Source organism: Tripterygium wilfordii, chromosome 6, assembly GCF_013401445.1.
Source record: "Tripterygium wilfordii isolate XIE 37 chromosome 6, ASM1340144v1, whole genome shotgun sequence".
Lineage (NCBI taxonomy): Eukaryota > Viridiplantae > Streptophyta > Magnoliopsida > Celastrales > Celastraceae > Tripterygium > Tripterygium wilfordii.
The window spans coordinates 12,562,506-12,586,557 of record NC_052237.1 but is presented as its reverse complement, the minus strand read 5'-3'; the positions used below and the strand labels follow the sequence as shown (position 1 = coordinate 12,586,557).

The window sequence follows — 24,052 nt, the reverse complement described above, 5'->3', positions numbered from 1 at the left end:
AAAATTCGGCATCTGTTCTGTTTTATACAGATGTACATCGAGAGACAGAGAGACGGTGTGTCATTGTCGAGAAAAAAATAACTTGCAAGATTTTCTGACAGAGTCCACTGATAAATTCCAACGCCTCGAAGTTGGGGTAGACACGTGTCTACATGGGGTGATTTTGAATTATTATTTTATTTCCTAATATTTTTGAGTTGGTGTGGGCTTATAACAGATATGAGCCTACACTGAAACACCCATTCGGCCCGTTTCCATTCATAAATCTTCAATTCGAACGTATTTTCGGCCCAACCCATTTTAGTCACATAAAAGCCCGATCACGCTGTCGTATGAACTATGAAGAGACAGGACTGGAGACGAGAGCTCACGTCATTTTCCATGGTCGTCGGTGCAGAATATCATTGAGAAGCCTGGGAATTATCGAAGGGTTTGTTTGTTTATTTATTTTATTTGGCGGTGTTCCCTCTACCCGCACTCACAAGCTCCACGGTTCATTTCCTCTCTCTGTCTCTCTACCCCTGTACCTGTAAGACATAGAAACAATGAGTTCCATTTCGACTTCACTCGCTTTGACGAGAAACCCATTAGACTCACCTGGTACTTTCTTCTCACAGACTTTCGTTCTTGATCTGATGCTAATATATATTTTATATGTTCTGTTTCTTTTTTTTTTTTTTTTTTTTTGTTGTAAGCTTATATGTTTTGTTTCTGTTTGATCTTATTGTGATTTCGTTTTTCAATTTAATTTAGTGTGTATAACTTACCAGATATTGGGATAATTCTTCAGTCAGGGGTCTGCTTATTTTTTTATTCTTTTCTAGATCAGATTTTGGTGGGCGTCATAATCTTAGCTTTTCTCATTTTTGGGTTCGTTTTTTCATCTGGGTTTTTGGATTTCTGCGACTTAGACGAAATTTAATGTGTTTCAAGCAAAGGAATAGTTAACAGAGGAGAATTTCTTTTAGGGGAATAATGGTTTATGAGCATGATGTTTGATCCAGATTAATGAAATCTAAAGAGGTGTAGAAAGTAGAATGTGATTTAGTTGCTCATAAAGTGAATGGGAAATCATATCTGCTAATGGTAATTGTTGCCACCTGCCACTGAATGACTGGTCTTCATGTGGCTGTAGTTCGGGGCTTTTAATAAGAGCATCCTACTTTCTTTTTAGGATAGGTTGAAAAATTTTGTCCTTAAGATGTATTTTAAGTTCATATGCAGTTGCTCAGAATGCAAGACTTGAGTGAAACCACATCGAACACGTAAGGAGTAGCCATTAACTTAATATTAACGCAACAGAAATCAACTCACCGGTTCCGAGCTTGGGGAAGACACGCACACTCCTGTTTAGGAAGGCTTCTCATGACCCATTTGCATTGACATCCCACCCCTAAACAGATCTGATGTTCAGTTTGCCACTCTGCCAAATGTCCTGGTTGGAACTGCCAAACATTTAAGCAACTTGCCCACATATAATACACATACTCGGACACCCAAATGCGAAACACTTACCTGGATACATTCGTTCTTATGATTTGCTTACATACTTAAGGATAGGATCTTGGGCCCCTGTAGATGATGGTGTCTAATCCGGCTCCTTAGTCAACTTACACCTGTGGCCTTGTCAACTTTCGAGAGTCAATATTGACATTCAAAAGCATAGTTACTACTGATTCTGGAGCCATTATCTTTGGGAACATGTTTTGATCACATTTTATGTTCATTTATCACTGTTGGTAGTGGAATGCTGTTAATCTTTTCTGTTTCTTTAATAACTATTTTTGCAGTCTTGCCTGTAAAGCCATTGGAAAAAAGTCTCGGAAATGCCGGCACCAATAACGTGTCATTTTGCCCAAGTTATTCAAGGAAAGCACAACTATCGACATCTAGAGGGACACTCAGAATTCAAGCGAGTTATCGGTATCAACTTGTCATGACTTTCAAATTTCAATCGTGTAGTTCTATGTTTGACCGACATGTTTATGATGGTTTTGATGATGATGATTTTTTTGGGGTGTTCGAGGGGGCGGGGGGGAGGGGAAGGAAGTTTTATGTATACAGGCTTTTTTGTCGTTGTTGCATTTAAAGATGACAAGTTCTTTGTTATAATTTTGTGCCCCTTGTCCTTTTACAGTGATGATGGAAGTCCAAGCAGTGCAAGTGTATTTGTTGGTGGTTTTGTCTTGGGAGGACTCATAGTTGGTGCCCTTGGATGTGTGTATGCTCCTCAGGTATTACTAAATAATAAAAAAATTTACTGCCATTAACCCATAAACTATTTTTTTTCGTTGGTGATTGACTACTATTTCATGAATTCGTATTCTCATTGATCTTTACAGATCAGCAAGGCACTCACTGGCACTGACCGAAAAGATCTGATGAGAAAACTACCTAAATTCATCTATGACGAAGAAAAAGCTCTGGAGGTAAGCTGTCACTCATGAATCTGTCGTTATACTTCAATCTTTCCATCCTAAATGTTTTTTGGGATGATTGCATATATATCTTTATAACCGAACTCCTACATACTTCTCTTTTATGTGATGAATTTTGTTTGCATATTGCTAAGCCATCTAGTCCCAACAAACTCAGTCCATTTTGATCTACAGAAAACAAGGAAAGTACTTGCTGAGAAGATTGCACAACTGAACTCTGCAATTGATGATGTTTCTTCTCAGCTCCGAACCGAGGATGTCCCAAATGGAGCAGCTGTCAATTCAGATGAAATTGAAGCAGCCATTTGAGATAACTCCTGACTTTTACATAGAATGGAAAACTCTGAAGTGGAACATATATGTTCTGAGTAGTTGTGTTTGTTCTATGTTATGCTTAATAACTACATGTATGATGATGAAATATTGGCATTGGAACATGCAACTTTTGATTATTTTCAAAAATATATGTTGTTCACCATTCGCCAATATTCCCTGCCAGCCGGAGTCACACTGAAAAAATCTTATGGCACATTCAATGTGTGATTTTCTTCCTTTGCATTCTGCCACGTGTCGCATGTTACGTGCACTATATGCATAGACTCCTCAAAGGCTGAAACGACTATGGGTCATGCGTTTTAGGAAACCACAAAAAAGTGAACAGGCAGAGAGAATCTGTGGTTCAGATTTTTGATGTTGGAAGTCAAACATGATCTTATCTAACATCCTCCATGAAACCCATTTTCGCCCACACGTTCATGGGAATCTCACTGGCCACCATAATTCAGAATTCGGAGAAAACCAAAAAATACACAACATTAGAATAACTGAAATGTGTATAATTATATATATGTATGTTATGTTTATGCCAAAAGCAACTAGTGTTTCTTAGATTTAAGCTCCAGCCATGGCCACCCATGCAGCTCTAGCTCCGTCAAGAATCCCAGCCACCACTAGACTTCCCACCAAGCCCACCCATTCTTTCCCTACTCAGTGCTTCTTGAAGGTACGACTTTGCTGCTACCCAGTTGATGTATATATTGATATATGTATGTATGTGTGTGCTTAATAAGTCTTGTTGATGCAGAGGCTGGAGGTGGCTGAGTTCTCTGGGCTTAGGGCAAGTTCTACTGTGACTTACTCAAAGTATGGTGGAGAGCAGTCCTTCTTTGATTTAGTGGCTTCCCAAATTACTCCCAAGGTTTTTTTTAATGCATTTTTTGGAATTTATTTTTCCTTTTCTTTTGTTTTATTATAAGGCCTTTAATTTGTGGCTTAATTTCCTTGCCCTTAATTTCTTTCAAATTTCATTAATAGTTCACTATATGCACAATATACATATGCTGAAAATAACAATCAGTGATTATAACCCAAATTCTGTTGCAAATTGAAGAAGTTGGACTCATGAACCTTCACCTTTCTGATTATATTAAAGTTCTTGAAAAAAAAGAGGCTGAATAATAATGAAAATCTGGGGTAGTATGTTGATGTGCTCGTGCACACAGGAACACATTTATGCTGCTTAATATGTAGTATTATTCAGTGACATTGTCATATAATTTGGGCCTTTTTAGGTCTGATTAGTTGAAGCTGATTTTGTGAGATTAGGTTGCTGCATCAACTCCTGTTAGGGGAGAAACAGTAGCCAAATTGAAGGTTGCAATCAATGGATTTGGACGCATTGGACGGAACTTCCTTCGATGCTGGCATGGCAGAGAAAACTCACCACTCGATGTGATTGTTGTCAATGACAGCGGTGGTGTCAAGAACGTAAGTTTTATATGAGATCATGTCTTTTTTGTGCTGGGACTTGGGAGAACATAATTTAATTATGATCATGGGAAATTAAATCATATCAAATTGTGCAGGCTTCACACTTGCTGAAATACGACTCCATGCTTGGAACATTTAAGGCAGATGTGAAAATAGTGGACAATGAAACAATCAGCGTTGATGGCAAGCCCATCAAGGTTGTCTCTAATCGTGACCCACTTAAGCTCCCTTGGGCTGAACTTGGCATAGACATTGTTATTGAGGCAAGTCCTTATTGAAACTCTCCCATTTCTTTCATTTTATTAGAGGTAAGGGTCTTTGGTCTATATGCATGGATTTATCCATTTTTGGGAAAACCTACATAATATTCAATCATTTGCAGGGCACGGGAGTTTTTGTGGATGGTCCTGGTGCTGGGAAGCACATTCAAGCCGGTGCCAAGAAAGTAATCATCACTGCCCCCGCTAAGGGTGCTGACATTCCTACTTATGTTGTTGGTGTTAACGAAGGCGATTATTCCCATGAGGTTGCTAACATTGTCAGGTTGGTGTATATTAGAGATATATATCGATACTTGGAAAATTATTTTGGAACGCTGAAAAGATTGTGTTTTTGGATTTTTTTTGCAGCAATGCTTCTTGCACTACCAACTGTCTGGCCCCTTTCGTCAAAGTCATTGATGCAGAGTTTGGTATGTGTTTGCATTCAAGATTTTGGATGTGAATGATATTTTATCCATCTCATGTAATTCAGAATCGAATTTTGGTTTCGACTTTATGATTCTTTGATTTCATATTGCAGGAATTGTGAAGGGAACAATGACAACTACCCATTCCTATACCGGTGACCAGGTACTAAAAAGTCTAATTGCGAAGTGAATGTATACATTTGTCCAGAGTGTTCAGCTTTATTTGCGTAAGAAAAAAAGTGCAGCAAAGCAATACTTGGATCTGTCAAGCGTGGATAGTTGATCAGTGATCACTAACAGAGATCAAATAACTTCCCTTTATGTGTGTCAGAGGCTTTTGGATGCTTCACACCGGGACTTGAGGAGGGCTAGGGCTGCAGCATTGAACATAGTCCCAACAAGCACTGGTGCAGCAAAGGCTGTCTCCCTTGTGCTGCCTCAGCTTAAGGGCAAGCTCAATGGCATCGCCCTTCGTGTGCCAACACCCAATGTGTCGGTGGTTGACCTTGTTGTGAACGTCGAGAAGAAAGGAATCAGTGCTGAAGACGTCAACGCAGCCTTCAGAAATGCAGCTGAAGGGCCATTGAAAGGCGTATTGGCGGTGTGTGATGTTCCACTAGTATCGGTGGACTTCCGATGCTCTGACGTTTCTTCCACAATCGATTCTTCCCTGACCATGGTCATGGGAGACGATATGGTCAAGGTGGTGGCCTGGTATGACAACGAATGGGGATACAGGTGAGAATACTAAACATTACCTCGATCGCTTAGGATGTCTAGTTAAACAATATTGATCATCTTGTCTGAAAAATGTGTGAATTGTCATATGCAGCCAAAGGGTGGTTGATTTGGCACATTTAGTAGCAGACAAGTGGCCTGGTGCAGCTGTTGCAGGCAGCGGAGATCCATTGGAAGAATTCTGCCAGACCAACCCAGCTGATGAGGAGTGCAAAGTTTATGAAGCTTAAGTTGATCGCTTGCTTGGATTTCCCATTTCAAATTTGTTTCTTTTTTTCCTTTATGAAAAGCTTAATAGGTCCCAAGTTTTTGTGAATCTTCATTGCCAATGACAATTGCTTACTTTGAGGCAGAGAAGCTGAATAATGCTTTTGTTCTTCATCCAACATGATCTATAAATGCTTTCATTTGATTTTCTTAATTTGCCAATTTTAAAAGGTTAAGATCAAATCTTCAAATAAATGTTGTGCCTTTGTGGTCTCTTTTTTTTTTCAATCGACAACAATGCGAGTTTAAACTCTAGGCGATAGGCTTGCGTCCACAGAATCTTCCTAGCTAATAACATGGTAAATTAGGTTAAAACTTAAGATGTGGTCACAATGGTATTATTCCAAAAGATATCTTTATTGTCCCTATTTTTTTAAAGCAAAAATTTATTACCATGAGAGAGATAATTATTCCCATTCAAAATTTTGTAAATACTTGTGGAATAAAAATTTCCAAATAAACAGTTTAATTTAAAATTAGTTTATTTACAAAATATCATCATATGTCGAAATAAAATAAATAGTTTAAAGTAAAAAAACGTGTATAAAAAAAACGTGTCCAATATTTATTTATTTATTTATAAAACATTCAATATGGATGACCCCACTTTAGTGTAACGCGGTAGATCCAATTTACCTTCCCCAGCGTAACGGAAAGAAACCGAAGACGAGCTGTCCCCTTCCCCCAAAATTTGCAGAAACCCTAATTACGCCAATACATTTCCATCTCTCGATTAAATCTCGAAATTAAGAGGGAACCAGTGGAGAAACCCTTGCAAAAACCTCATTATTCACGGTGATTGGAGCTGTGAAGATGAAGCGATCCGTGATATTTCTTTTGTTGTTAATGGTAACGCTGTCGTCGATAAGCAGAAGAGCTATTTCGAGGTTAGAGGTGTCGCCTGCCTTCTTGCCCTCCTCTGCGAATCGGAAAATTACCAGTCTATTCAACTCTCTTTTGCCTCCGAAAGTGTGAGTGTCGTTATTGATGATTGAATTATGTAAGTTTGGATTTTGAGTTCGTGGAAATTGAAATACATTTCGGTATGCTTATATGTAGGTCTAGATGATGAAATATTTTGTTCTGAATCACATTTGAATGCGTTCCTTTTTTCCCCAATGTTTTTTCTATTGAATCACGTCGTTACTATGCAAGGTTGTTGAAAATTTACTCATTTTACGAGCGTGTTTTTTGTGGTGAATATAGAAATACAGCACTCGTAGCTGCTTTGGATGGAACAGTGTATTTGATGGATAATACAGGGAAGATCCACTGGTCCTTCCCAACAGGCGCACCAATTTATTCATCTTATCAGGCTCCACTTAGCGAGGATCAGTGGGATAGCCCATCTGATCTTAGTTATGATTCCTATGTGGATGTTGGAAATGATTGGCAACTGTATGAATACAGCAGGAGGGGTGGTAGAGTAATAAAGGTATAATTAAGGCATACACTGATATGCTTATCTTGAAAGTTTCTGTGTTTGGTATCTGGTGGTCTATTAAGCTTTGAGTTCTGCATTCAAAAGTTAAACTTTTATTTCTAACAATAATTTAAAGTAGTCAATATCTTACAATTATGTAATTGGTTTTTTTCAAGTGGGAGTTGTCAATGTTGTTGATTGGGATTGGAATTACTAATTGGGCCTGCAACTATGTTCCACTGCATCTTTATGTCTAAGGCATCATGGTTTTGTCATTTTGATTGCAATTCTTGAATCTTTTTTTTCCCCAATCATAGAAACTCCTGCTGAATGCTGAAGACTATATTAGAAGAGCACCGCATGTATGGGAAGATGGAGGAGTCACAATGGGGCAAAAAAGATCTACTGTGTTTGTTGTTGATTCCAAGTCTGGAAGAATGCTCCACACTTACAGCTTGAATGATATCTCCTACAATGCTGTTCCTGTAGTGAATAATACTGAAAAACTGGGGTTTGGTTTTGAGGGCTTGAATACAGTTAGGAAACTGATTTACTTTACGAGGACAGACTATGTGCTGCAACATCATGATCCAAGCTCCGGAAAAGTTCGTTGGAATGTTGCATTCGCAAATATTGAAGCTGAAAGCCGTTGTTGGGGGATTAATAATTCTTCTGATTTGCTTTCTCATAATTCTGGCAATGCACTTGTTCCAGAGTACATTGGGGACATTGATTTCCCACTGCCTTGTCATAAGAGGGTCAATGTCCATCAAATTCGTGATTATAGGTCATTAGAGTTTGATAGAATTGCAATTACTCATCATGGAGGTGCTCTGCCTGACCCATACCAGAGCCTTTCCTTGGGACCTGCTGATACATTTCCATTGGTTATTCGTAACAACGAGGAAAAGTTTCCAGAATTGGGTCAGCCGTCAATTAGTCTTCATGGTGATGAATTAAAATCTCTACCAGCTCCATATGACCTCCTTCCTTTAGAGCCTGTTCAAAAACATCCACTGAATTATGGGCTTGTGCCTGCTTTGCGCATGTCTGAGGCTAAGGGCCCTGTTCCCATGATCAATGGTGATGAAGCCGATAACATCACAGGCTTGCCTGCTGAAATCACGACGAAGTCTCATCTTTGGTATGTTATTTCCACCATTTTGTCCATTTTGGGCTTCATTTTTTACCAATGTTTAGCTTTTCAAAAATGGGGTAAATTCTTCAAATCTGCTGAGGAAGTTAAGGTGCAAGCTGGAACTTCCAAGAAGAAGAAAAATCGGAAATTTGTAAACAACAAGAACAGTCCCAGTAGTCAGAGAAAAGACAAATTTATCTCACTAGAGAATAAGGTGGGAGATACCAGTGGACTTCTGAACGGTGAAGGAGATGAAGGGAAATTGCTGCTGACCTTCACTGACCTCATTGATGGTCGTGTAGATGGACGTAGAATTGGTAGATTATTAGTTTCTAACAAAGAAATTGCTAAGGGTAGCAATGGTACTATTGTACTCGAGGGAATTTATGATGGTCGTGCAGTCGCTGTGAAACGCCTTGTGCGTACTCATCATGATGTAGCATTAAAAGAGATTCAAAATCTTATTGCTTCTGATCAACATCCAAATATCGTTCGATGGTACGGGGTGGAGTATGATCAAGATTTCATTTATCTCGTCTTGGAGCATTGCGATTGTAGTTTAAATGATTTGATTTATGCATACTGTGAATCATTTGAAAATCGAATCACAAAGGATGAGGATTCCAACTTGAACGGGTATTCTGTCCGATTGCATTCGATAGTGGAAGACAAAAGGGATTTTGAACTGTGGAAGGCAAATGGTTATCCTTCACCTCAGTTGTTAAAACTCATGAGGTCAGTATGCTCTCTCTCTCTCTCTCTAGTTAAATTACTAGTTTTTTAGTCCTTGGCATATTCTATTTATGAATCAGAACACTTTGTGCTGAATTGGGAATCCTTTGGTGGATGGTAATGTTAGTTGCTTAGCCTAGAGTGCTCATGGATCCTATTTATGTGGTTTTTGGTTGATGCTCTCGTTATTTTCTTGAATGGACTAATGGAGATAACATTAATTGTCATATTCATTTTATTGAATAAAGTAAAACTCTTTTGACAGTGTTGGTATTCGCCAGGTATATTGTTTCCGGACTCGCCCATTTGCATGAACTTGGCATTATACATCGGGACTTAAAGCCTCAAAATGTCTTGATTATCAAAGAGAAATCTTTACGTGCGAAACTTTCTGATATGGGTATTAGCAAGCGCCTCGCTGGGGACATGTCGGCATTGACCCAGCATTCCACTGGTAAGTGCCATTAATTGGAATATCAAGTCATTATTTGATTGATCAGTCTAGAATTACAGCACATAGTACAAACTTGCAAAACTAACACAACAATAAGGAAAATGCATCAAAAAAAAAGAAAGATGCCAGCCGCTAAACTAACTACCTAATAGAAACATAACATACAAAATGGGGGGAAAAAAAGAAAGGACTGGCGATCACCAACATTCTCAGTCTGTATATTTTGACCTTAATAAACACACTGTTGCGTATGAAGCATCTCACTCAAAGTGTCGTTTTTAGCTTTTGCGTAGCTGGTAATTTTGTCTATCCTTGAGGTGTTCAAATGTGATGCCAGGTGGGACTATTGGCATTTTGCGGATGCTCTTATTTCCTGGACTCTTTAATTAACCTTTCATTATGTGAATTGACAGTTCAGCCAAATGTTTGGCTAGCTACTATTCGTGTTTATTCCTTGTAATACAGGGTTTTGTTAAATACTGCAACTTAGAGTTACAAGGGTGCAACCTAGGGGTCACAGTCTATCCCCAATCCTGCCCACTGCGGGAGCTTTTTGCATGCGAGTTGGTTACCTTTTACTGCAACTCTAAATATTTATTTAATTCTTACTGTTAAATTGTAGGCTGTGGGAGTTCAGGTTGGCAAAGCCCAGAACAACTTCTCCAAGGACGCCAAACACGCGCTCTTGACCTGTTTAGTTTAGGCTGTGTTCTCTTTTTCTGTATTACTGGCGGGAAACACCCTTATGGTGACAGTTTTGAGCGTGATGTGAATATAGTGAATGACAGGAAAGATCTATTTCTAGTGGAGAATATTCCTGAAGCTGTGGATCTTATCGCTCGTCTCTTGGATCCAATTCCAGATTTCAGGTGAATATATTTAAATATGAGAAGTTCCTTATAATTTTTTTTAAGCTCCTTATAAATTATTTTACCAGTATTGTTGATACTATGTTACAATATGTAATATGTTGCAGGCCCAAGGCCCAGGATGTGTTGCATCATCCCTTATTTTGGACTTCTGAAATGAGACTCTCGTTTCTCCGAGACGCTAGTGATCGAGTAGAACTGGAAGACAGGGAGGATGGATCTTTACTCTTGAATGCATTAGAGAGTACGGCGACAGTGGCTTTGAATGGGAAATGGGATGAAAAGATGGAGCCTGCTTTTATTAACAACATTGGTCGTTACAGGCGCTATAAGTTTGATAGTGTTCGGGACTTGTTACGGGTCATAAGGAATAAGTTAAATCACTACAGGGAACTTCCTCAGGAAATACAGGAATTATTGGGGCAAGTTCCTGAAGGATTCGACAGCTACTTTTCTAGCCGATTTCCGAAACTATTGATCGAGGTTTATAAGGTAATGTTCATCTACTGTGAAGAGGAGGCATTCTTTCTAAAATACACAAGTGGTCTAACTTAAGCCAACCTTGCCCAGTAGCCCAGTAACCCAGATGAGGTGGACATAAGTTTGTATATTATAGACATTGTACCATATTGACATGTTTATTTGGTGTACTAAAGTGGCATACAGATGATAGTGTTTTTAGCTCCTTGAAGAGAGAGTCTTCTGCAGTTAAAGCACTATTTGTACCCAGGGCAATGTATTCAAATCTCTGTTATTACATTGTAATTCAGGTTCATGGACATGCTTTCAAAGTAAGAATGCAAACAAATGTTTAGCCTTTGTCAAGCAGCCTGGATATAATGCTTTGATATCAGTTCCAGAAGGTAAGAAAAGATGGAAGTTAATGATTTACTGAGGTAAAGGAACAGCTTCGTTTCCTGTCTATGCTGGCCATTACTTCCGTTTCTCCATCCTTCGAGCTATTTTCCGACAGCGATCTTTCCATTTTCCTTCTCTTGTTCTCCCCATGTGACTGCTCTTTCTTCTCATCCATCAACTCTTCCATTTTCCTTCTCTTGCTCTCACCTTGTGAATGCTCTTTCTTCTCATCCATCAATGACAGAAATTTTTTAAGACGCCCTGAACGGGAACTACCTTCTTGTTGTTGATTATTTGAAGCAGAGTCTGGGGAAATCACGCAGTAACTTGTGTGTAATCGGTAAGAAGTATATGAAGAGAGCAATGAAGCAAGCTGTCCCACATACAAAAAAGAGTCCCCCATAGCTCTGGAGATGTAACTGGTCTAATTCAATTCCAGCGTTTTCTAACATACAAGAACTTTGCTTCAACCACTTGTCATGGATCCTCTGGAGGTCTCCACGCTCAGATAACGCCAGAATCGCAGTTGACGTATCAATAGCCAACGGAGACTCCCGTGGAAATGCCTAGAAAGAAAGGGAAGCATTGAAAGAACAAATAATGGACATGCACACGCTGCTGTTTTTAGAAGAATGAAATAGTGAGGAAGAAAGTGAATGAATAATAATACTTACAAAACCCCAGCCATCTTTGGTAAACTCTTGACCTACAACCCGGAATGAGCACTGGCTTGAGAGGAAAAGCTCCACATATGGACGTTCATCGACTATAGCCACAACACCACCCTTATGAGGGCCAAGTTCAAGCGCTGCTGCATATTCTTCAGGTGATTCAAGCGGTTTGAGTCTAGATTTAGATATACCAAGTTCCTCACTCAAATATTGCTCAGCAAAAGAACCAACTTGGTATCCAATAGGCTCATCACTCTTTTTTAAGCTTTCTATCCCTTTTATTGGAGAATCTAGCTGCTGGACGGTAAGGATCGAAGTCAAACTTGCAGTGTAGCTAGAATTTACTATCAAAACCACGAAGAGCCATATAAGGAGCACCATGCGACCAAGATTGCTCGCGGTGTTCTCTCCTGCAAAAGAAATAGATGAACCAAATCTACCAATGAATAAAATTATGCTTTTGTTCTGCCTTAGGCACAAAAGCATTAGTTTCACTTACTATGAGAAAAAAAAAAAGTTGACAAGCTAAACCTGCAAGGTAAACAAACAAGAGGATGATCAGAGACCAAGTTTTTGAATATCAGGGGGGAAAAAAAGAAGCTATTTAGGCTAAATCATTGAAAGCTATCAAGAGCTATTTTTTCTAATTTGAGATATACTGTAGACAAACTGTTATCGCTACTAACATGACTATCATCACAATAATTAGAGTTTATACTTACCATAAGATGGTTATAATTTGTTTCTTTGGTGAGCCCCGAAAATCATCATTTATCCGATGCTCCAAAATCCAAACAACTATTCCAACAAAAAGAAAGAAACAGGAAGTGACAATCCACATTTGTCGACTCAATGGCCGCAGAAAAGCCCAAGCACCAGTATGTAACTTCTCAAATGGGGCCACAACAACCAATCCAGATGATGCATATGGCTGTGTAAAATCTACAATCTTTGTTCGACTTGTGACTATGCCAATGTCACCGACAGCAGCATCAAAATTCTGTGTTTAGAGAGAAGAAAAATAGAGCAGATCAGCTGGCATGACTAGCAAGTAGCATACACTAAATACATATGATTTGAACCTCAAACATCAAATTTCTAATGTAATACTTACCCCTGTTGTAATCATGTTCACGAGCTCCGAGTAGCTTGGGTTTTTTGTGCCATTTCCAAAGGGGATAAATATGTATGGTACAGCATATGGTAACAAATTTATAGCAGCTATAAATACATCTATGCAGAAACCCTGGAAATTATCAGTCCCTCGCTCTTGTGATACAAATTCCCGGAAACTGACCCTTCTAGGTACCCCAACTCTCAATTGTTTCCCATTATTAGGGAAAACCCATCCACGAGGTATTGATAGAGTCCCTCCTGGCCAAATAACAGTGTATAGTTGCTGGCTTGTGGTTGAACGATTTGGGGGCATTGTATAGAGTATCTCAGGAAGCTTTGTTGATAATCCAGAATAATTGGACCAGTAACCAATTTGCCGATACCCAGTTCCAATTACATTAATAATGTCATACGCAGGAAGAAAAAGAGATCCGTCTGGATTAAATTTAAAAGGACCTGTCAAACCAACAAAGTTACTCTGCAATATGTTCCTGAGTAGGAGCCCCCCATCATCAAAAATGCCCATTGCCTCAAGGTGAAGATTACCACCTTCTGCAGAAATTAACCTAGAATCATTAGAGAACGAAATAAGTCCACCTTGATTGAAAAAAGCATCAATAGCATGAGCCACAAGCCAAACAGAGTCATAAGCATAAAGGCCATAGGCATGCAGCCCCAGCGAACCACCATTAATCTTGTTCCAGCGGGAGAAAAAGGATTTTCTTCTTTCTGAATCTGGTGTGTGTTGACGAAGAACAAGAACCCCTTGCATCGTGTCCATTATCTCAGATGGAAGGCGAACAGCTGAATCCAAAACAGATGAGAGCCAATCTGTAGCCATCCACACAAACCCATTACCCATCAATCCAAGATATTGTGCCACTGAAAACACCTTGTAACCAATATCAGGATTTACATGAAGAATAATAATCCGAGATTGCATCATTGCAACTTTAACAAGAAGACCCATGATATCACCCCGGTTAACACTTCCTGGGTGAATACCACCCTTGTAAGAGATTTTACAGCGCCTTTCAGCAAGTTTATCATTAAGAGCTGAGACTCCATTTCGCCCATAATCATCATCAACAAAAATAGCAATCACCTCCTTCCAACCATAATAACCAATAATCTCAGCTATGGCAGTCATTTGGTACAGATCACTATGTGTTGTTCTAACAAAAAATGGGAATTGAAGGGAAGATAAAGTGGGGTCTGTAGCTGCAAATGACAATAGAGGAACATGGAGTTCGTTTGCAACATGGGATATAATATGGGCTACTACAGAAGATTGTGGGCCTATGATGGCAACAATATCAGTCTCCATGAATCGCAAGGCTGTATTTTTTAATACAATATAATTAGTGTATCTAACCTATTGCTTTGGAAAATCGTCTTCTAATGGTAACAACAACATTAAGGTGAGGAATTGGATAGTGCAATACCTTCAACCATGCCCAGAAATCCGCTGCAATTGGAATTCTGCATAATCACATGAAGCTTGGTTCCACGGAGAATGTTGGGATCAGAGTTCACATCCTTCACAGCTTCCTGAATGGCAACCTTGGCAACTCTACCAATGGTAGAGGCAAATGTGAAAATGGCTCCAACATTCACAATATCAGGTCTAGAGGTAACATTGCTACAATACCCATTTATTAATGTACCAGAAAGGAAAAACAGCAACCAAAGAGACCCAATTGCATTCATTTCAGACTGACTTCACAATTATCTTAGCCTCCCCAAGATGAATCCACCAGAGACTTTTTGCACAACAGGGCTATGGGGGGTCTAAAGATGAGAGACAATACAAGTTAGCTTCCTGGAATACAGAAAATATAGGGCAATACTTAGGCAAGTACCTTTCCAGGAGCACATTATGGTCAATAACAGTTATAATCACAAAGACTAAGCAAACAAAGAGAAATTAAGAAGCATCAAAAAAACCAATCAACCTGAGATTATTCATTAACAACCTCACAAGCTAAACCTTCATGGCTGGCTGTACAATAACTATAGTCAGCTGATAAAGAAAGAAACATAAAAAATGAGAGCACACTACAACTTTCCTGGCTGCAGAATAATTGTACAAAACTTCATTCCTCGCTACATGATATGCATTTCAGCCAATTTTCAAATGAACCACCAGAACTAAAAATCAAACCCCCTTTTCAACAAAAGACCTGAAGCCTATATCAAGCAAGAAAGAAGAAACTTGACAGTTGAAAGTTGAAACCCACCTTGAGATAGTTCATCCACGAAGGCAAATGCTCTGCCGTGAACCTTCAAAGCCGCTTACAATGAATAAAATACACAAATTTTGACAACCAGAAAAGAGTGAGGATTAAAGAGATAATAAACATTTAACACCCACCTTGTGAAAGTTCATGCATAGAGCAAGTACGCAGCAGCGAACCTTTGAATGATTCTTACAAAGAAAAACACCACGGGGGAGGGGATATAGAGTAGGGCCGTAACTGGAAAACCCACCTGCTGAAAATGAGAAAGAGAGTCTACATCGTGTGTGTCCGTTGAGGAGGACCAATCAAGATTCCTCTTCAGGAAAGACAAGCTGTTGCCCCTCAAGAACAATGAAGAGAACAAATACCAAAACATTTAACGTGGAGGAAAAGCCCACGGATTGTTCAAGGCCAATTTCAATGTTGACAACGCCGAAAACAAAGTAAACGTGTGCTTTATATATATTATCGAATAATACTGCTCAAGAGTCAGACAAGAGAGCACGAGACGCTTTGTTTTCATGTGATGTTTCCTCACACTGTATGCCAAACCACAGTACATAAGAAGAGACTGTTTATCGAAGCAGAAATCAGCGCGTTCCGTAAATATCTCAGAAAATTATTGGGAAGGTGACCAGTAGTCAGTAGATAGCAAGCGCAAGCTATCGAGGAGCGCAAGCTATCGAGGAGACTTCTTCGAGACCTTCACTGGTCAGGCAATCAATGGACTGCCGGGCCGGTTTTGATAGCATGGTAGTGGGCCTTGATGATATGGTTAAATGAGCGGAAAAATTAGGGCCCAAGTACTTTTACCGTTATAGTATGTATATTAGTATGTGACATGAATTTCAAAATAATATGAACATATTTCACAAAACATTGTACATTAAAATGTACAATTTTTATAACAAAATGTTAAATACTCATTTGAAGATTTAAATATACATAATTATTTGAAGATGTACATTTGTTTATACTAAAAATATACATTGACTTTAGAAAATGTACATATCTTCATTACTAAGGTACAAATTTATATATCTTCATCACTAATATAAAAATTTGTGAGTGATTTGAAATTTATGATCGGTCCTTAAAGATATAGGTCTTCTTGAATCATTAAGAGTTTATGTAACTCATATCCATTAATTCTCATAGTCTCGTTATTCTACATTCATTCCATCTAAGTAAGGATGAATAACGGTAGTCTCCTCACTTAACTAGTCTCTAGACCTTAATGAGCCACATATGTTTAATTGGGCGGATGCATGGAGTTGGTTGCCAATGTTATGTGTTCATGTTTTTTTTCCTTTCATGTGATGTGATGGATGGGGATGAATTGGAGGCAATGATAGTTACATTTAACATTGATTTGACTTAATGAAAGAAAAATAATAAAGTGGGTTGTGGAATGTAATTAAGTCGTGCAACCCACCATTACCAACAACCCAAAAATCATCATCAACTACTTTCCATTTCCAGCTTCAAAATTTATTTGTTTGTAATAAAAAAAATTTAGCTAATCACTACTTTCTTCCTTTGAAATTAGATGGTTTCACCAATTAAGAGTGGTAACGCCCGTAGTAGATCTACATCAGCATCGGATGCTTATTCATCACTATAACGGCGGTTAACGAACCGTCCAACGTCCATTCACCGAGTGGGAAGATCTGGCGGCTCAGACTTTACGAACTACTAACACGTAATCACCCAATCAGCCAAGAGATCCACCAACCACAACTAAACACGTGTTGGCGGTCCATTTTTCTCTTTCGCAGGACAGGAATATGAATATCCACCGATTACCTGGAATCGCCGGTAGCCAACCAAATACAATCATCTCTCTCTATATTTTCACTTCAACGTCTGGTGCTTTTTTCCGTTCGATGATAGAAAGGAACAGAGAAAGGCGAAGGAAAGGAGAGGAATCATCATCGTCAATTGTGAGAAATTCTCCCTCACTGTCATCTTTATCTACACCTTTTTCGTATTTGTGGTATAGGAGTCTTATATATGATTTGTATAGATTCTCTTTGGTGAAACATCGCTTGAATTGCACGATTTTTGTATTAGTTTGGTCAAAGTTCGAAAATTTGCAAATTTCGGGCGTGTTTTTTTTTTTTTGTATGCAGTGGGTTTGGTGTATATTTTTTTGATCTGGGAATTAACTGAAATATTCGAGAGTTGGTGAGGTTTTTCTGGTAATTCGAATTTAGTGTAAAGCTTTGTTGATTTGGCTGAAGGGTTTGGTTTTTTGCTGAGTAGTTGTTGCAAAGTTGTTTGGTTTATCGAGGATCCCTCCAAGAGTGAGTTTGCTAATTTTTGGGCCTATTGTGAAGCACCTAAGTAAACTTTGATTGAACAATTTTGTGCGGCTTGATTTGGGATTTCGGTTTGATAATACAGAATTGTGAGAAAGAGAAACCCGGGTTGTTTTTATTGAGAGAGTTTGTGTTTTGAACAATATTTGTATGATTGAGAAGGGGATATGGCAGCGGGTATGGATTTTTCTCCTCCATTTACCGTAGTAGAAGGCGGGTACAGTAGAGATAATGTATCGGCCAGGGAAAATGAGAATCCTGAGAATTTGGATCATATGAAACAAACAACTATTGGGAAACCTCCAAGGTGTGTCTCTGTGATTCAGCACTGTGTGAGCTCTACAAAGGTGCTGCAGGCCACTGATGTGGTAAGTTATCTTCTGGAATTAGTAATCCTCATTTATTCGATGGTGTTGTTTTGGGTTTGCGTTTCAAATTCTATTGATTGTTTGGGTTACTAGTGTTTATCTGTGATTCAGCACTGTGTGAGCTCTACAAAGGTGCTGCAGGCCACTGATGTGGTAAGTTATCTTCTGGAATTAGTAATCCTCATTTATTCGATGGTGTTGTTTTGGGTTTGCGTTTCAAATTCTATTGATTGTTTGGGTTACTAGTGTTTATCTTAAAGATAAATTCTTTTGAAAAGTTTTGATATTTTTTATTTGATCTCCATTCTGGCTGTCCATGTTGCACAAGTTCATCAACAAAATAAGAAATAAAAGTGAAATTGGTATTTCTTTGCAAAATTATGTTTTCTTTTTGCGTTCCCCAGGAATTGGATACTGGAATCATTATCAACAAGTCGTCTTCAGATACAAATACAGAATTTTTACCTGTGTTCCGATCAGGAAGTTGTGCTGAAAGAGGGCCCAAACAGTACATGGAGGATGAACATATATGCATAGACAACCTTATAGAACATCTGCATGCAACATCTGACTTTCCTTCCCCTGGTGCTTTCTACGGGGTGAGCTTTTCATTTCCATGATGTACTTGTCAATTAAGGGCTGTTCAGATAAGAATACTTGTCATTGATATATATATGTTCTTCTGTGTAGTACCTGTTGTATCCATTTTTATATTTATGGATGCTATCCTTTAATTTTAGTCAGTACCTTTTTGTCAATTCAGTCATTGTTAGTTAATGTATTCGTTTTTGTAAAGGACTACAGTTGTGGTAGGTTTGTGGACCAAGCATAAAACATTATCAAAATCTGTTAATGTGAATCCAGTAGAGAATATTGTTGAAGCATCACAAAGCGAAGCAGACATATACAAGCTCGTTGGCATCCAAAATCTATTAATTTAGATAACTCAAGTGGGGGGATAATAAAAGAAGAAGACAAAGACCTAAAAAGATATGGATAGGAGTAATAAGAGAGGATATGGGCTGTTTAAGTGGAGAAGACATCTTTAGATGGGAATGAATGATGAAAGAGAATCCTCATAGTGAATTTCAATTGATTTCCCTCATTGATTTGTGTAGTTGACCTCAAACTGATTGAGACCAAGGCTTTGATTAGGATGAGAGAAATATAGGCTATCAATTGATCTGATGGAATACTCCCTTATGGAAAATGTTTGCTGTCAATTTGCTTGAAAAGACAATATTGAGCTTGGATTGATTTTGTAAGGCAATAAAATTTTTACTGGAGAAATGGGCTGATTGAATTAATTTTTGATATCAAGACCATGTGAGATTTTCTTTTTTGATCATTGGTTTTATAGCTAAATTTCCTTTTTGTGTCTTGTCTGTTGAAAATCGTTACACATCTTTTTATACATCCCTGTACACCATAGCTAAATAATAAAGTATTTTGTAGTACTTGATACTGTACTGACTTTGGGAGGTTATTAAGAATGAAGACTTCATTGCCTTTGCCCATGTTCATGAGCTGACGCTTTCAATTATATTTGGATAGGTGTTTGATGGCCATGGTGGTACAGATGCAGCGTTGTTTGTTAGAAATAACATCCTTAGATACATAATTGAGGACTCACATTTTCAAGCATGTCTAGAGAAGGCAATTAAGTGTGCTTTTGTGAAAGCGGATTACGCATTTGCAGATGACAGTACTCTTGATATCTCATCAGGCACCACTGCTCTAACTGCCCTTATTTTTGGAAGGTACTTCACTATGTGATGAGTATTTCCGTTAAGGTTCTTGAATTGAGATTTGAGGCTATCTGGATTTTCTTTACTTTTCCTTCTTCTTGGAACACTTTGCGTCCAAGAGCTTAGTCACAACTAATTATCTCTGACATAAATACACCTTTTGCAGGACATTGATTATTGCTAACGCTGGTGATTGTCGTGCTGTGCTTGGGAGGCGAGGTAGAGCGATTGAGATGTCTAAAGACCACAAACCAAATTGTATATATGAAAAGCTAAGAATTGAGAAACTTGGTGGCATTGTTTATGATGGCTACCTCAATGGTCAATTATCTGTGTCACGCGCCCTTGGTGATTGGCACATGAAGGGATCCAAAGGTTCTGCATGCCCATTGAGTGCGGAGCCAGAATTGAAGGAGACGCTTTTGACTGAGGATGACGAGTTCTTAATAATGGGTTGCGATGGCCTATGGGATGTAATGAGCAGCCAGTGTGCTGTGTCAATGACAAGGAAAGAGTTGATGCTCCATAACGATCCTGAAAGATGCTCAAGAGAGCTGGTAAGGGAGGCTCTCAAACGCAACACTTGTGATAATCTCACCGTAATTGTCATTTGTTTCTCCCCTGAACCACCCCCTCGGATAGAGATCCCTCCAACCCGAGTTCGGAGGAGCATATCAGCTGAAGGGTTGAATTTACTCAAGGGTGTATTGGACATCAACTAATGAAGAAAATGGCAGTGGTCAAGATACTTCAGAGAAAGAGCATCAAAATACATCACATTTTACAATTGGTGAGGACAATTTTTTGGCAGAAGATGCTGCTTTCCCGTAGTCATGGCTGTCATTCAGTCATGGGTGAGAACTGAGAAATAAATCTCATACAATCTGATTCTTTTGAGTTACAAGATCTTGTACATCTGAGTTAATTTATGTTGTTGTACCAATTTCAAGATCAAGAATTTGTTCCCCCTTTTTCTGATTACCTGGACCATTGTCATAATCCTATCTCCACTGTACATAATTTGATATTTGAGAGGTGTGTTCCACCATAGTTCATTGAATTAGTGACTCTTCCATTCATCAATCATTAGATCAATTTATTGGGATAATAAGTCTTTCTAACCTACACTTCCTTAACAGTTCATTGTTAGTCATTACCTCATAGAAGCAGCAATATACAGATTTCTTGTAATCCCTGGGATTGGACCTTGTAGGATGCTGGTGAGAGACCAAGAAAGTTTTAAGAATAGAAAAGAAGAACAATCTATCCGAATATTAGGACAACTGAAATCAAAACTTTGCCGTGCGAATCAAGAAACAATTGTTCTTCAGCATAATTAAGTCTCCTTAAATGGCTCCAACACAAATCATGAAATTTTTTCCATAACATGTTGGATGGTACATCACTTGTATTCTTCTGTCAATCCAGTCTAAATTCGACAATCTCAAAGTTCTCCATCCAATCTATCACCCTCGTAGTCGATGTCATCAGATGTCTGGGAACTGCCGCACAAAAATCCAAAAATCAGACCATGGTGTTCCTATAAATGCTAATTGGGTTAATTCATGATTAACAGGAAAGAAGAAACTAAAGCAGATATGCTTCAGATCTTCCTAGTTATAATACTCCAAATTTTCGGACTCCTAACAATCTGCATCCTCTAGAAAATGGAGAAGCTGCCAAAATGGCTAAACTGGTATCATGCCGAGCCTGATTGATGTTATGTTTGCAGCCAAAGTAGGAGAAGAAATTACAGGGTATTTTCACCAACTCATATATGTTTAAATAGTTAACAGACTAAAGACAGCTACCTTGACTGGTTGCAGTGCTTGCTCAAATCTTGACACAGGATCTTGCTCACACCTGCCACTTTGACCGACCCTTTCTTTATCAACTCCGCCAACTGCAATAGCGATTGGGTAATTACTTATTGGATGCAGAGCACAACCGGAATGATGATGCTAAATACAAATAAACAGACTATGAAAAGTCACCTCATCTTCGGTTTCCTCAAGTAACCTGTCCATTATGATATATACAGTTACAAACTTGAACGCTGTAGGCTAAAAGCTCAAAATTACGAAAATAAGAAATTGATAATGAAAAAGTGTGAAGGGCAACTGAAGGTGACAACCAAGTGCCTATGTAGCCATGTTTTAAATGCAGAGCAAGTGGAAATATAGGTTGCACTAACGACATGGACTGATGCTGACCGATGAGAGGAATGATAAAATCGTTTCACTTACCTTCCACAGTAAGATGATATATCTTTTGAAGACGCTCGAGCTTCTTGTTTATCTATTGAAAAAAGGAAGCAGAACAATTTTCGGTATTAAAAACTGTAAATCTTCATGTAGGAATTCAAAAAATTGTAAACAAACAACGAGTCGTATACATATATATCAAGTGGTAGACCAATCGTCACAAGAGAGCTTATATAACTGACAAAAGAAGAAAGACCCAGAAAATGAAGTGGGTAAAACCGTTTAAAGTTGAAGTCATCAGCCTAATATTTCACAACTAGATAAACTCAATCAGGCTTTCATTGATCGAGTAGATAAGAGGCCACAGTCTTAAAATTTTTGTAAATACAACCAGCCAACTGCTTATCGAATCCAAATGGCATAAAATACTAAGCTAGCAAATCAGCCAGCAGGCCCAAAACAAAGATAAGAATCTTAATTGTCAGTGCTATGATACATACTAGCTGTAAGTTTGTCCCAGTCATCTACTTTAATCCATTCTTGTCTGGTTGAATCAATCTGCAGAATGAAGAAAAATACTGAAAATACTTGCACCATAACAAAGTTTACATCCTCTGCAGTAAACATGAACTGGTGTAAAACGAGGCATATAGTTTACGTGCAGTTAACACAGACGAGGCATTGGACATGTTGCCTTGCACTGATTACTGTTGTAGTGACAAGTGCATCTACCATAAATAATGGAAGAAAATAATGATAAAATTTACCTTCTGAAGAGTGTAATCTTGCATCTTTTCACAAAGGCCATCTAACAGCTCAACAACTCTCAGCTCACTGACTCTATTTGAAATAGTTGAGGTGTAATTAGTCATGAGCCAATGACAGAAACATCATACACAACACAGATGATATTGATACCCTTCACGGTAGAGGGATAGAGATGTACTAAGATTCTTCAAGCAGAGAGTACGCACAATTTCATACATCATATTAACATAGTATTTTGGGAAATATAGAATTGAGTGAAAGTGGCTCTAAAAGTTTCAAGTTTTCTAGTTTGTACACGGTGGTGTTTCACTATCACCAACATGATTCTTGTTCTCTTGATGCACAACTTGCTACTTCTCATTTGTAGACAATTTGATTGAATATCCAATTCAAATTCTCAACTCAGTTGTACATTTCCCATGAACAATGAATTGTTCATCAACCGTATCACGTATCTCTGGATGATAAAGACCACAAATTCCTATTAAACTGAAAATGGTTCATAAACATATATTTATTTCAAGAACCCACAAGGAGAAGCTAAAGTTACATACTTGTAATCAATCACCTTCCCTTTGCGTTGACCTTTAGAGTCCAAGCGATGTCTCATATCCAAATGATTCCTGGGTTTTTCCTGACCATAAACACCAAATCATCATAAATTTTTTTCCAAATGAGCTAGAAAAGTATAAATCAAGGCAGACAAATGAATGACAAAGTTAAATTGGATAAATTTCTTACTCGAGAAAGCCCCCATTCTATCTCCTCCTGCAATGCATTTCATACAATACACATCAGAATCAGATCCCAAAATACTTCAAGTTCTATAAAAAAAACCAACAGATTTCAGAGAGACCAATCGAAAATGACGAGAGAAGTGAGATGGGTAGGATTTTGAGAAAGTCAAAGCGATCAATAAAGGGGAGAGGAGAATTACCGCGACAGCATTACAAGCAGCACATTTATCATCAATGGAAGAAACTAAGGTTAATGTAGAAATTGTGAAGATCAGAACAAGCCATGCCATAGACTGCGCCATCGCGTATTTGTCTCGTCCGAACTCTCCGGCTTCTACCGTCCGTAGCAGCCATGGCCGGCAGCAATGGCAATTATACCTACACTACCACGAGGTGATCACTGATCAATCGGCTGTGGCCCGTCCGGCCCAGTAAAAGTGCACGCCAGATGGGCCCAGTAGTTATAGTACAAGGCCTGCAAGCAGGCCCTGGGAAAGGAAGCGG

The 24,052-nt window shown here is 38.6% G+C and overlaps 6 protein-coding genes across 8 annotated transcripts; 4 read left to right on the top strand and 2 right to left on the bottom strand.

Moving 5' to 3' along the window:
• Positions 1 to 342: 342 nt before the first annotated feature.
• On the top strand, positions 343 to 2,916 carry LOC119999233. The gene is made up of 5 exons (XM_038846702.1): positions 343 to 600; positions 1,791 to 1,923; positions 2,138 to 2,234; positions 2,343 to 2,429; positions 2,613 to 2,916. Exons 1-5 carry the CDS (start codon positions 546 to 548, stop codon positions 2,745 to 2,747), a joined length of 507 nt encoding a protein of 168 aa, XP_038702630.1. The 5' UTR covers positions 343 to 545; the 3' UTR covers positions 2,748 to 2,916.
• A 152-nt stretch (positions 2,917 to 3,068) lies between these two features.
• On the top strand, positions 3,069 to 6,055 carry LOC119999232 (glyceraldehyde-3-phosphate dehydrogenase GAPB, chloroplastic). The gene is made up of 9 exons (XM_038846701.1): positions 3,069 to 3,441; positions 3,523 to 3,636; positions 4,044 to 4,205; positions 4,304 to 4,471; positions 4,591 to 4,751; positions 4,838 to 4,899; positions 5,010 to 5,059; positions 5,228 to 5,634; positions 5,729 to 6,055. Exons 1-9 carry the CDS (start codon positions 3,343 to 3,345, stop codon positions 5,862 to 5,864), a joined length of 1,359 nt encoding a protein of 452 aa, XP_038702629.1. The 5' UTR covers positions 3,069 to 3,342; the 3' UTR covers positions 5,865 to 6,055.
• Positions 6,056 to 6,527: 472 nt separating this feature from the next.
• On the top strand, positions 6,528 to 11,336 carry LOC120000137 (serine/threonine-protein kinase/endoribonuclease IRE1b-like). Of its 2 annotated transcripts, none has more exons than XM_038848032.1 (6): positions 6,528 to 6,872; positions 7,108 to 7,336; positions 7,642 to 9,197; positions 9,476 to 9,648; positions 10,271 to 10,517; positions 10,625 to 11,336. In XM_038848032.1, the coding sequence occupies exons 1-6, from the start codon at positions 6,715 to 6,717 to the stop codon at positions 11,070 to 11,072; spliced, it is 2,811 nt and encodes a 936-aa protein (XP_038703960.1). In that variant the 5' UTR covers positions 6,528 to 6,714; the 3' UTR covers positions 11,073 to 11,336. The 2 variants fall into 2 exon arrangements, with proteins under 2 accessions (XP_038703960.1, XP_038703961.1); XM_038848033.1 differs by having other exon boundaries at positions 6,762 to 6,901.
• LOC120000136 (glutamate receptor 3.3-like) lies at positions 11,221 to 16,069 on the bottom strand. Its single transcript, XM_038848031.1, is given in 7 exon segments — positions 11,221 to 11,700; positions 11,702 to 11,941; positions 12,050 to 12,456; positions 12,546 to 12,577; positions 12,769 to 13,046; positions 13,161 to 14,500; positions 14,608 to 16,069. Coding segments are annotated over 7 exon segments (2,865 nt in total). The 5' UTR covers positions 14,873 to 16,069; the 3' UTR covers positions 11,221 to 11,397.
• A 1,091-nt stretch (positions 16,070 to 17,160) lies between these two features.
• Positions 17,161 to 20,899, top strand: LOC120000138 (probable protein phosphatase 2C 27). 2 transcript variants are annotated; one of them, XM_038848036.1, is made up of 4 exons: positions 17,161 to 17,345; positions 18,496 to 18,690; positions 19,646 to 19,851; positions 20,006 to 20,899. In XM_038848036.1, exons 1-4 carry the CDS (start codon positions 17,190 to 17,192, stop codon positions 20,559 to 20,561), a joined length of 1,113 nt encoding a protein of 370 aa, XP_038703964.1. In that variant the 5' UTR covers positions 17,161 to 17,189; the 3' UTR covers positions 20,562 to 20,899. The 2 variants fall into 2 exon arrangements, with proteins under 2 accessions (XP_038703964.1, XP_038703963.1); XM_038848035.1 differs by having other exon boundaries at positions 17,242 to 18,091.
• Positions 20,900 to 21,060: 161 nt separating this feature from the next.
• On the bottom strand, positions 21,061 to 23,915 carry LOC120000139 (protein canopy homolog 2). The gene is made up of 9 exons (XM_038848037.1): positions 23,749 to 23,915; positions 23,553 to 23,579; positions 23,366 to 23,445; positions 22,811 to 22,883; positions 22,544 to 22,601; positions 22,086 to 22,137; positions 21,834 to 21,858; positions 21,651 to 21,742; positions 21,061 to 21,341 (listed from the first exon to the last, which is right to left on the bottom strand). Exons 1-9 carry the CDS (start codon positions 23,848 to 23,850, stop codon positions 21,284 to 21,286), a joined length of 567 nt encoding a protein of 188 aa, XP_038703965.1. The 5' UTR covers positions 23,851 to 23,915; the 3' UTR covers positions 21,061 to 21,283.
• Between the last annotated feature and the right edge of the window lie 137 nt (positions 23,916 to 24,052).

Bases quoted from the DNA above. Each gene is read 5' to 3' on its own strand.
- LOC119999233 (XM_038846702.1), top strand. From the start codon at position 546: ATGAGTTCCATTTCGACTTCACTCGCTTTGACGAGAAACCCATTAGAC. The intron at 2,235-2,342 runs GTATTACTAAAT...TGATCTTTACAG, and splicing joins GATGTGTGTATGCTCCTCAG to ATCAGCAAGGCACTCACTGG. The intron at 2,430-2,612 runs GTAAGCTGTCAC...TTTGATCTACAG, and splicing joins ACGAAGAAAAAGCTCTGGAG to AAAACAAGGAAAGTACTTGC.
- LOC119999232 (XM_038846701.1), top strand. From the start codon at position 3,343: ATGGCCACCCATGCAGCTCTAGCTCCGTCAAGAATCCCAGCCACCACT. The intron at 4,206-4,303 runs GTAAGTTTTATA...CAAATTGTGCAG, and splicing joins ACAGCGGTGGTGTCAAGAAC to GCTTCACACTTGCTGAAATA. The intron at 4,752-4,837 runs GTTGGTGTATAT...TTTTTTTTGCAG, and splicing joins GAGGTTGCTAACATTGTCAG to CAATGCTTCTTGCACTACCA.
- LOC120000137 (XM_038848032.1), top strand. From the start codon at position 6,715: ATGAAGCGATCCGTGATATTTCTTTTGTTGTTAATGGTAACGCTGTCG. The intron at 6,873-7,107 runs GTGAGTGTCGTT...TGGTGAATATAG, and splicing joins TCTCTTTTGCCTCCGAAAGT to AAATACAGCACTCGTAGCTG. The intron at 9,649-10,270 runs GTAAGTGCCATT...GTTAAATTGTAG, and splicing joins ATTGACCCAGCATTCCACTG to GCTGTGGGAGTTCAGGTTGG.
- LOC120000138 (XM_038848035.1), top strand. From the start codon at position 17,891: ATGGCAGCGGGTATGGATTTTTCTCCTCCATTTACCGTAGTAGAAGGC. The intron at 18,092-18,495 runs GTAAGTTATCTT...TGCGTTCCCCAG, and splicing joins TGCTGCAGGCCACTGATGTG to GAATTGGATACTGGAATCAT. The intron at 18,691-19,645 runs GTGAGCTTTTCA...ATATTTGGATAG, and splicing joins CCCCTGGTGCTTTCTACGGG to GTGTTTGATGGCCATGGTGG.
- LOC120000139 (XM_038848037.1), bottom strand. From the start codon at position 23,850: ATGGCGCAGTCTATGGCATGGCTTGTTCTGATCTTCACAATTTCTACA. The intron at 22,138-22,543 runs GTATGTATCATA...TTTTTTCAATAG, and splicing joins CTGGGACAAACTTACAGCTA to ATAAACAAGAAGCTCGAGCG. The intron at 21,859-22,085 runs GTAAGTGAAACG...CATAATGGACAG, and splicing joins ATATCATCTTACTGTGGAAG to GTTACTTGAGGAAACCGAAG.